Source organism: Sarcophilus harrisii, chromosome 3 (genome assembly GCF_902635505.1).
Source record: "Sarcophilus harrisii chromosome 3, mSarHar1.11, whole genome shotgun sequence".
In the NCBI taxonomy this organism is placed as follows: Eukaryota; Metazoa; Chordata; class Mammalia; order Dasyuromorphia; family Dasyuridae; genus Sarcophilus; species Sarcophilus harrisii.
The window spans coordinates 415,487,586-415,499,856 of record NC_045428.1 but is presented as its reverse complement, the minus strand read 5'-3'; the positions used below and the strand labels follow the sequence as shown (position 1 = coordinate 415,499,856).

The window sequence follows — 12,271 nt, the reverse complement described above, 5'->3', positions numbered from 1 at the left end:
AGGTTCCACGTATAATACATGTGATATCTGATAATTACATGATAATGGGATATGCTATATACTATCATATTACAATTATATATTATACAATGTCTCCCAAAATTCTTAATACAATTCAAAACTTAAATAACTTAAAATTGCACTAAAACTTTTGGAATAGCTTTTAAAATTTTAATTATATCATTATTTGATATTTTATTAAACTAAGAATTTCATGGAGGTCCTATTATGATACCTCATTGAGACACATAGGTAAACATAGGTTTTTGGATGCCGTGTCAACAAAACGCAGGTGCTGGCAGGTACTTGTTGTTTAGTCATTTCAGTCATATTTTCTTGGCAAATATACTAAAGTAGTTTGCCATTTTCCTTTCCATCTCATTTTATAGATGAGGAAACTGAGACAAACAGGATTAGGTGACTTGTTCAAGGTTACACATAGTTAATTAATTGTCTGAATTTAAACTCAGGTCTTCCTGATTCCAGGCCCAATGCTCTATCCATTGTGCTACCTCACTGCTTCCTCAAATTTAAAACATTTCAAGTATAAACTACACACAATATGTGCATTTATTGTTCAAAAACAAGGCTAGCTCAAAATCAGAAAGTCAGGCTATGAAGTGATGTTTAAATTTTTAAAAGAATCTCTTTTCATTGTTTTCCTTCCTTCCTTCCTTAACCCTCCTCCCCCCTCCCCTCTCTTTCTTTCCTTTTTTCCTCCCTCCCTCCCTCCTTCCTTTCCCTCCCTCTTTCCTTCCTTTCTTCCGTGTTTCATTTCTTTGGTCTTATTTTCTTCATCTGTAAATGTTAAAAACCTCTGGGCTAAATGATGTCCAAGGTCCTTTAATATAACTGTAAACTATATTTGCTGAGAGTGGTGTGCATCTAACTGAGAAGCAAATTGGATGGAAAGTTAACCTGAGAATCAAGAAGACCTGACTTCATGTCCCACATCTAAAACATACTAAATACGTGACCTTGGGTAAAATATTTGACTTCCTATTGCCTCATGTATCTGTCCAAGAATGTAAGGCCACAAGAATATTTTGAAGTTTCCTCAAAAAAAGTTCCCTATGCCAGTGAAATAACAGGTTTGGTCCCATCCCCTCTTATAGCGCCCCCCTCCCCAGCATGTTTTCTTTCTGCTATTGAAGCTAAGAAAGCATGCAATTTTGCAATCTTCTACTTTTATAAGTAACTTTCCTTCAGTAATTTCCATTAAATTTACTCATTCAATTGGTTTACTTTATTCTTATCAAGGGTTTCAGTTTTCACTAATTCATCAGTAGTTTATTTTCTTCATATCAAAGTTATCAGTTATCAGGTGATATGCTTTGTTCACAGGGTTCCTTTTAAGGAGATTTAAGCCATCTTGGGCCCATTTGCAGTTTTCTTTATCATCAAAATGGGATATCAGCTTTTTTATGTTCCTATGCAGGTTATTTAGTGCAATGTTGTGCCTGGCCTATAGACCAGCACTGTATTTAAACTGAGACAAATTGTTCTCTCAAACAGACCAGCAAAAATGGTTCAGTAACCGGTCAGAGAAATCCCAAATGTAATCTTATAATACATCCTTATTTTAGTTATTTTCTCATTGCCCATGAACTGGTACTCAGCTGTGACTGTCTCCTTTAATTTGGTGACAGCCAAAGGACCCCAAGAAACTAAAGGCAAATTCTCTCTATCCAGACACAATAGAAAAAGGACCTGCTTGGGAGTCAGAGGCTCTATGTTCAAATCCCACTTCTGACACCTATTCCCTTTTTTGCCCTTGGCCAAGCACTCATGTTCCTGGGCCTTAGTTGCTTCATTTGTAAGATAAGAACCATGTTGCCTTGCACTTGATGGCTTCCTCTGTGATTTTAATTTAATGATTTTAAGATTATAGTGTGGTGAGAAGAAAGAAAAATGCCTGCTCTTAATTTAGGGATCTTGAACTTCCATCTTTTCATCAAACATGCTATTTCTCTTTACCCCTGGGAAAGAAGTTCCATTGGATATCTTCAGCTTCCTTTGTTGCCTTTTAGTCATTTTTCATTTCAACCCCTCTTATCACCACTTCCTTTTTTTTTTTTTTTAAATAGCACTCATGAGGAGGTATAGAAAAGGCTAGGTAGTTTTTTTTAAAGACCATTAAAAAAGTAGGCTTGGGAATTCAGTGTTCGGGTCGTTGATCATATTCTCCTGACTGCTCCTTGAGAAAAGTCTTTGTGCAACTTCCCCCATTCTAAACACGAGCCCCTGCTGTTATAGGAACTTCAGTCTCTACTTGGATCTCCCCCTGACTTAGCCCTAAGGATCAAAGGAAGAATAGACCCACTATTGTATTGGAGGGTATTTTTATCTTGACCGCAATTCTACCACTTAAAGCACTGAAACAACTATCACACATTAAAAAGCATTAAGAAAATGGCTAGATCAGGTGATGCCATATGATTCTAAAAAGGAACAAAGCCTCCTCAGAACATGTATTCTGACAGGGGACTTCCTTAGTTTACAAAAAGAGGCAGTCTCACCTTGGAATTCACTACTGTCATCTCATGAATACAAGATCAGATCTTGACCTGGTTTCACTCTGCAGAACTTGTCATAAGTTTGGGGGTGGCTTTGGGCTAAACAATGAGTTACAATTTAATTTGAAGCTCATGTTAAATAAGGTCAACATTTCCAAAACTCTATAAAGTTAGCGAGTGATCTATATCTTGAACCCTGATTATTCTTACTCCAGAGTTGATCTTTGATCCATTATGCCCTTCTCTCCACATGAATGAAAAAACAAAACAAAACCCAAAGAAAATCAGTTTCTCTATTTTCATCATGGATAACTTGACCAAAGCTTCTTTGACCACAGATCTTTCTAAGCCTGTGTTAAATAAATAAAAAAAAACATTTTGCAAAAGGGGGCAGATTTGGGGCAGAATATTTATGAGCAGTACATATTGGAGCCTCCTGTCCAATAGTTTTTTTAGGCTTCTATGAAATAGGCTTTTTACAGCTTTGCAGTCAGAGAACAGTGACGAGTAGAGTGAAAACAATTATCTGGTAATTCAATCCTAAAGCTGAATTGCAAACTCAGCTAATTTAGTTTGGGTGAGAGGATGAATATGTGGAGGAAGGGAGCTGAATTAAATGCCTAATTGCCTCAATTCTCTGACCCATTTGGTCATGTGTGTGTGTGTGTGTGTGTGTGTGTGTGTGTATTCATGTGTGTGTAATTGATTTACAAAAAAAAATGTCAGGAGGAAGCAAATAAGCATTTATTAAGTGCCTACTTTGTTCCAGACAACCTGCAAAGCTCTTTATGTATTTGATCTTCACAACAACACTAAGAGATAGATGCTATAATTATCATTCCCATTTTAAAGTTGAAGAAATAGACTAAGATATAAAATGACTTATCCAGGGTCACTCAGCTACTAAAATATCTGAGACTGGATTTGGATTCAGTTCTCCCTGAATGGCCTGCCAAGTTATTGCATGTGGCACTACCTACCTGCCTCTACAAGAATCAAAAAAAATGTTTGTAAGGCAACACCCTTAACACTCCCCACCCTCTTCCCTACATATTTAATTCAAGTAAATTTACTATTTATAAATGCTACACTTTAACTGAAGATTTGCAGGGTTTTTTGGTTGTTATTCTTGAGGCAGTGTAAGAATTCTCTATGTGCCCTATGTCCTGAAACTTTCCACCTTTTTTGTATCTATTTTGCCTTTCAGTCAGCTCCCACTCCACTCCCCAATCCATGTCAAAAGAAAAACAGAGGGAAATTTCAAGGGAAAGATAATCTCATTTTTCTTCCTTTCCTGTGGCTCAGCCTCAAATTTTCTCCTAACTTGAGTAACAATAACATAGGCCTATTCTGATGAATGCTCCAACCCCCATCATTCCTGTTTCTCCTTTCCACACTCTCTGCCCTATTTCATAAAGTTCCTAGTGTATTTTTTTGTGTTAATGATTATCTAATTGCCTTTCCATGTGTGAAACTCAGAGTTAATGCTAGACTATGAGGCATAACACCTCCCTGAAGGAATTCCCCAGAGTGAAGCTTTCTTACCTCATATAAATGAACTTGCTCCTTTGTCACTGCAAAGATCAATAAAACATTATTTTGCACCAATTTTTCTATAAGTTGTCCAATTGTTGGATATTCCTGGAAAGAATACAAAAATTTAAACTGAATTCATGTAAAATGGTAGTATGGAATATAAATAAGACTGATTTGGAAAGTTTTGATAAGAATCATTTAGAATTGAGAATTCTCACAATCAATCAATCAATTAACATTTATTAAGCATGTATAATGTGCTTGTTCTAATCATTATACCTCTCACTATAAATATATAAATATACTATGTTTGCTTTCTTTGGCTAATAACTCAGTAATGAATGTTTGACTATTAAAACTTTTAAATTTCTTTAAAAAAAAAAAACCCTTTTCAAAGGCCCTTGCATTTTGTTTTTTTCTTCAGTGGGTCACAACATTTAATTAGAAAATAAGAAAAGGTTTGTGGTAGAAGTGACCCTTGAGTGGTATTTTCAAAGTAGAAAACATTCCCTTAAGTGCCATTTGGCAGGAAAGGAAGAATGCTGTTCAGGGGGAGGTAGCTATGGGGAGTGGCACAGCTGGAGGGATCTCATAAGCCTGAAACTATCTGAGAAAGGGTGGAATGGTGAAGATCCAGGCAGAGACAGCTGGACAAGGAAATAAAATAGTGCTTTCTTTGCCCCACCTCATGTGACATGTTCACTGTACTCTTTCATAGGCCGAGAAAATTTGCCTTTCCTAATGTCAAGATTTTGCTTTTATGTGTGATTCTGCTATTCTTTATAGGGCTCCAGCAGTACAATTCTGTGTTGTAGTTACAAGCACATTTCCAGGAAATGGGGCATATTTTTCTTTTACTATTATTAATTTTTTAAAAAGCTATTGATATTCATTAGCAAATCTTTTTCAATTAAAAAGTCTTTTTCAATTGTTGTTTTTTTTTTCAAGCCAAGCCTAATGATTCCTCAAGGTTGGGAGGGAAGGGATTTTTCTTGGAACCCTGTCAGGATGCTATTTGAAAATGAATATAAAGAAGAAAAGCTAATAAAGGATTGAAATGGATGAATAATGCCCATAAAGGTAAATGAGAATAGCTCATGTCATTTTAGAATAGAAAACCAAATTAAATAAGCCACTTGCACAGTGACAAATATCTGCTATGATCACATGTTCCAAACTTTTCTTGGCTATTTCAGGCTAAAGATCTTATTTTAGACATGGATTAATTGCAAATGCAAACATATTGAGTTTTGTTTTATCTTTGCCTGAAATGCTCAGGTTATTACCTGGAAATAAAAATCTGACAACGTGTGTGTGTGTGTGTGTGTGTGTGTGTGTGTGTTTGTGTGTTCATTTAATTAGAAGCATTAAGAGGTAGTAAATGATGTAAAAGCAAATTCACATGGTTTCCCTAAATCTCTCATAACATAAATTTATGCCATCTTCATTCACTCAGAATGTATATCTTCCTTTTACCTTCTGAAACCTAAAATGTCCTGAACGACTTTCTTTCCTGCATTTTCCATCATAGTCCAATTGGCCAGATGGTTTTTTCCCCAATTAACTTCTGCTGTATGGTCCTTTACCTTTCTAACATTGAACAAGTGATTCCCTCTGACTGAGTCTTGGGAGCCCTAACTTTCTACAAAAAACAACTCAAGCAGCACCTCCTTTAAAGTTTTGCCTGATCTTTCTCCTCCCACCAGTTATTAGAACTCTTTGAAATAATTTTCTATCATTTCCTATATATTTTGTATTATATAGTTGTATACATGTTTTATTCTCATGTTAAAATATAAACTCTGAGGGAAGGTATCACTTCATTTTTTGTTATTATAGTCTGAGTGACTAGTACAATGGTGTGCACACCATAGATATTTAATAAATGATACTCCATCTCTTTTTTCTGGATAAAGAACAGACTGCTTTTCTTCAATGTACTCCCTTTTAATTTCTACTTCTTAGAACCTCTAGTTTTCATTAAAGCTCAGATGATAAGACAAGTTTTACATGTTTTTTTTTTATTCATCCCCTTAGTTGCTAGTGTTTTCCCTCACCCCTTCCAGTTACTTGGTATTGGTTCTATATATACTTATATATGTACATGCTATTTCTTCCAATAGATTATAAGTACCTTGAGGATAGGTTCTATTTTATTTGGCTGTCTTCAGTGATTGATATATAGTAGATGATTAGTAAATTCTTATTAGTAATGGAGAAAAGGCTATTTATCTATGTATCTATCTATCATCTATCTAAACACACAAGAATTACTATGAAAAAAAGACCACAATATCATAAATTTAGAGTTGAAAGAATTCTTAGAGGTCTTCTAGTACAACCCCTTCATTTTAAAAATAAGGACTGAGACTTAGAGAGAACTTATCTAAGTTCACACATCTATTTATCTGAAGGAGGATTTGAACTCAGGAAGTCCAGCATTTTATCCACTATGCCATGTTGCCTCTCAGTCAGATATATGCAAAAGAAAGGTAGAAAGAAATTTTGATGAGAAATTTGAGGGAAAGATCACATAAAAGGGAATAAGTTTAGGGGTAGGGAAAAAAAGGTTTCAAGGAGAGGTAGTACCAGTCTGATTTAGCAGCTAACTACTCTGGAGTTTGAGATACAACAATAATGCACAAATGTAGGTCTTAGGACTGAGAGGTATGAAAAACTGTTGGAATGAAAGAGGGTTGGGGAAATTCTATATCAAAGCAGAGGAAGATGGCTATTGCATACTGAAAATTTGGTATGAAAAGGTATTTTTGATATGTACACAATTTTACTTTTCTTTTTTTTGAAGGGAAAATGTCACTAGCACTGACATTTGTATGACATGGAAAGCCCTAGTTCTGCAGAGCCCGATTTGGTAAACATTGAATCAGGGGAAAATTATGTACAGAAAGGACAAGGAGAACAGAACACATTGGAAAGAGATGTGAAAGTAGCCAAATATCTTTTGTTCTCCTTATTCTGTTTCTCAGTTTGAGAGAGTGGAATAAATATTAGTTTGACCTTTCTTTGATTGATGATACAGGAATTATGTTAGTCTGTGGTGATTTATTTAACATCCATTCTACAAAAATTTATTGAGTATTTATTATAAGAGAAGTGCTGTGATTAGGTGGTGGGTGCTATCTCCCTCTGTTCTTATTATTTTTGAAGTATTTGCTACAATACATATGGGCACTGAGACAAAACATCTAAGCAATAACAAGGCAATAAATCATCCCTTAGATTTCTCATTCAGTAGAATATAAGTCCATGATAGCTGGGGCCATTTTGTTTTTGTCATATGTCTCCAAGGCCCAGCACGCAGTAGGTAATTAATATTTATTTGTTAAATTGCATTCATTGTAATTTACTTATATAAATTATATGATTAAATATTGGATTGCTATTAAAAAGGGGAGGATAGAAGATAGAAAATATTTAGAAATTTACATTATTCTTAGTCACAATCAGGAGAAAATATCCATCCTGACAAATTTTAATTTGCCCTATATTAACAGTTAAAAACTATATATGTATGTATATATATATATATATATATATATATAATAGTTTAAAAACACTATACTCCAGTGTTTCAATTTTAATGAATTCATTATCTTATGAGTATTCTCTCAGTCGCAACACATCACAATCTGGTGCTTATATGCATAATGTTGGCTAATGAATATAATTGAAGCTGGGATTTAAAAGGCTTGGGTTCTACTCCCAGAGAAAACAATTAACTGGCTTTTTAATTGTAAAGATGTTGTTTAATAGCTCTGTCTGTTTTGTCATCTGACAAATGGGAGCATGCTTTACAAACAATGTTTTTACATGGACTTTATGGTACAAGAAATATCTTGTTTTAAAAATATGGATTATTGGATACCATTTTGAATTAACACTGGGTTTATGAATGCCTTACTCTTCATTTCATGGCAGATTAGTAGAAAGAATATTAGACTCTGAAGATGAAGGTTTAAATTCCATTCATGTCATTCATTATGTATCTTTGAACAAATAACAATCTCTCTGACTCTGTGTCCTCATTCATAAAATGGACAATCTTCTCTGTGGAGTTATGTGTAATGATGTAAAGTGCTTTGTAGCATTAAAGTGTATCATAATTGTTTGCTCTCATTAATATTCAAATTCAGAAAAAAAGAGATGATTCTTTGCAATCCTAAATTGGTTTCAGACAGGGGACTCTATGAAAGGCTAGGACAAATTGGGATTACAATGGAGTGGAACTTAAATGATCTCCAAGGTTCCACTAACAACCTGACCTCCTGGATCCAGATTTGAGGTGAGCAAGGACAAGGAGGTGCGCTTCTATCGTTGGTGTTCTTGTTGTTGTTTGCTTGTTTTTTTTTCTTATGCATTTTTTCTCTTTTGAACTGATTTTTCTGGCACAGCATAAGGAATATGGAAATATGTTTAGAAGAATTAAATGTTTAACCTACATCAAATTGCTTCATCTAGAGGAGGTGGGGAAGAGAAAAGGGAGGGAGAAAAATTTGGAACACAAAGTTTTGCAAAGGTAAATTTTGAAAGATATCTTTGCATGTATTTGGAAAAATAAAAAATGATTTAAAAAACTGAACTCACAAGGGAAGGACTTTTCATTTTTTTATCCCTATTCAGTTTAATTTTATTTAGTCCAATAAAATGGCTTGTCATTAGAGGCGAAGTTCAAAGTCGGTGTGTAACACATATTACCTAATTTCAGTGTTCTCCAATAATGTACTACCTCTGAAATCTCATCATAATAAGCAAATGACCCCAAATTCTCAAAGACTATGTCTGTAAACTGCTAAAGGCTTTCCAAGTAGCATGAAAAACTGATTCTTACATCCAAAACCCAGCTTCCATAAGTTCAGAGAGGATTCTTGCCAACTGACTACCACATGAGACTTGCAGATCATTTACAAAAGTATAGAGGAAAAAAAGCTCCAATATTCCACTAAAGTATACATTTTTTGAGGGCAAACACTGGCTAGTTTTTACTTTTCCCCTGCGACTATTTTGCCTTGATCAGAGTAGGTACTTAAAGGTTTGCTACATTGAACTGAACAAATCATAAATGCATTGAAGATGTGTTTGACTGATTTCTTTTTTTTTTTTTCCCACAGACAATTGAGGTTAAGTAACTTACCTGGGGTCACACAGCTAGGAAATATCAAGTGCCTAAAGTCATATTTGAATTCAGGTCCTGACTCTAGCTGCTCTTAATTATAATTTCTCATACTTAATCCTCTCTAGTGTATTTAAGACTTAAATTAATATGAAACACATAATATGTTACCAGGACAGTTGACATGGAGTACTCATTCTTGCTGTCCAAGTGGCAAACTCCATCATTGGGAATAACGATTCCGGCCAATTTACTGTCCATTCCAAAATGAGAATCCGCATCACTCACAAACACAAGAAGATGGAGGGAATCATTCCTCCACCCAATTTGTTCCTATAATTAGATTGAGAATTTCAGGGTATGTTTGATTCAAATAGGCATCTGTTGAATGTTGATCAGCTATACTTAGAAGCGCTGACAATTGACAAGTCTTTACAGCTGCTTCATTTTTTTTTTTCCATTCAGCTATCTCCCAAGTATAAAGCCATATAAGAAAGACAGAACATTGTGAAACATTTCTCTGCTCAAAAATTTTTCAAGATTTTCTTTTAAGAGAAAATGTGGTTTGGGTTACTCTGGTTATTTATGCAGCAGATTATTTTTTAAAATAATATTTATAGTTTACCTTTCATCTTCTCCACAACCCTCCTCCAACATTACCATACCAAAAATGTTAAGGTCTTGCAGTATGAAAAATTATGTTAAATATACTGCAAAAAATCTTCTCTAGCATGTATTTGCATTTTAAAGAAATTGCCATCATTTTCTTTGTGCTTTGTTTAACCCATTTTTAACCCATTAACCCAAATTTAACCCATTTCTTTTCCTTTTTTTAATGAAAAATCAATAGAATTAGCTTTTTTTTTTTTTAAAGCACTCTAGAGTGTAAGCTTCATTTTGGGAGGAAATCATAACAGCACTATCCAGTATGGCATCTTACCTTACAAACAGCAGCTTGCATAATTGCATCAAATCCCCCCTCTGGAGTGTCAATATTTGCTGAAATTTTCTGTTTCTTCACAATTTCATTGAACTTTTCTGCATCACTTGTCAGTGGTAGAATATGTTTAAATCCAAAGGTAGGTAAGCAAAAATGGGGAACACTACTACAAAAGAAAATGCAAAAACATCTAAAATAAAATCTATCAGAATATAATTTATTTATTAGGAATAACTTCCTCAAAAATACCTTAAGAAATGTTTGATTATCAAAAGTATCTGATTTTGTGATTAAGAGTTCTAAGTGACTTTGATGTCATTAACAATGATGTTCCTTAAAATGTAGATTTCAACTCTTTCATAATTTTTCATCTTATGCCATACTGTTTACACTTTATTATTTGAACCCTCCATGTAACATCAGCTTATAAAGCCAACAAAAAAATTGTAAGAGTGAAAATTATTTTTTGCAACTTCTAACCAAATTATTAACTTTCACTGGGTCTTTACTAAGCTGAGACTTTTTAGGTAACACATGAAATCTTACAATTTACAAAGGAAGAAAGGACAAACAGAAATCAAATTAGACAGTATTGTCCCCAAATGAGATGTAAAACTTTATCCAACTCATTATTATGCTACAGAGATAGAGAAGAACTAAGTTAATAGAGAATCATTGGAGCCTGTAACAGTTAATCTGACAAGTTTTCATGTGAAAAGTATATTTTGTTCAGCATCTGGTCTGGTTACAAGGTAGATGAAGGCATTCTGAAAAAGGAATAGTATGTGCAGCATATTGGAAATGGAGAGGGACAAATTTTATTAGGCGGTATATCTACAAGAATCACTGAATTAAAAACAAAAGATAATCTTAGGATACAGAGTAAAGGGTAGAAAGAGTGAGGTGTAGTAGAGAGGGACCAGGGGTTTGGGTTTTGTCTGACAGACTCTCTAACTATGTGACCCTGGCCAAGCCATTTTAATTTCTTTGTGCCTCTCTATCCTCACTATAAAATAAAGATAATAATACTATGTAAACTTTAAAGAACTATTGAAATGTGAATTATTTTGAGGACAATTAGGTAGTGGAAAAGGAAACAAGAAATCTTAGGTAATAGAAAACAAAATGTTAAGGACCATGCCTAAATGAAGGGGCTGGTCAATTCTCCAAGAGCCTCCACAGCTGTGAGTTGCATAACACTTGAAGGAGTTGCAAAGAAACCTTCACAGATGTTCTTGTGGGTTGGGAATGAAATAAATTGGAGGCGAGAGGGAAGAGGAGAGAGGTCAGAAAATACAACTGCCTCTCAGTGGGGAGGTCAGAGAATAGCAACTGCCTCTGAGTCTCCTTGTATCATCATCCTATCACATGAAGAGATCCATTCTACAGGTCTGAGTTAGATCTCCAGCAGCTACTGGCAGGTGGCTCCAGTATCACAACAATGGAGCATTATGAAAAGAGTAAACTTGGTTTAACAAGGAACTCTAAGCTTCTGAGAAGAGAAGGAAAGAAAGAGAAGGAAATGAACAAGATGATTGTTGAAATAGATGACAATTGACTAGGAGGAAAATTCAAGAGAGCAAAGGTTGGAGGCAATGAAGTCAGAAAGGAGTCCATTGTAATATTTAGGGTGAGAGGTATTTAGGGCTTGGATTTAAGCACAAAGCAGAACAGGAGCACAAACAAGTTAGTGTGTGGGTGACTGCCCTAAAATTGCATCAATCTCAACATTTTGTTTATTCATTGATTCATTAAACAAGCATTTATTAAGCCCCTGGTAAAAACCAATGATTATGCTGGTTCCTGGGGAGATAAAGTCAGAGATGAAACAGTCTCTGCCCTCAAGGAGTTTCTATTCTATGAGTGAGGGGGAGAGCATGAATGTTTTTAAGAAAATACATACAAAGTAATTTTTGAGAGTATTATCATTTCCAGTCATGTCTCTATGACCTCATTTGGAGTTTTCTTGGCAAAGATACTGGAAGGATTTGCTATTTTTTTTCTCCAGTTCATTTTACAGGTAAAGAAATAAAGAGGCAAAAAGGGTTGAGTGATTCAACCAAAGTCATACAGTTAGTAAGTGTCTGAGAACTGAATTTGAATTTAGGTTTTCCTGACTTCAAGTCCAACTCTTTCTCTTAAGCCACC

General features: G+C 34.7%; 1 protein-coding gene across 1 annotated transcript in view; it reads right to left on the bottom strand.

The window, feature by feature from the left end:
* ITGB6 (integrin subunit beta 6) overlaps positions 1-12,271 on the bottom strand; it is an 81,513-nt gene that overhangs the window by 56,917 nt on the left and 12,325 nt on the right. Inside the window, exons 6-8 of the mRNA XM_023499233.2 lie at positions 10,124-10,289; positions 9,355-9,516; positions 4,062-4,157 (exon numbers count right to left, since the gene is read on the bottom strand). Of these exons, the coding sequence (XP_023355001.1) occupies positions 4,062-4,157; positions 9,355-9,516; positions 10,124-10,289 (424 nt within the window). The remainder of the gene's footprint in view (positions 1-4,061; positions 4,158-9,354; positions 9,517-10,123; positions 10,290-12,271) is intronic.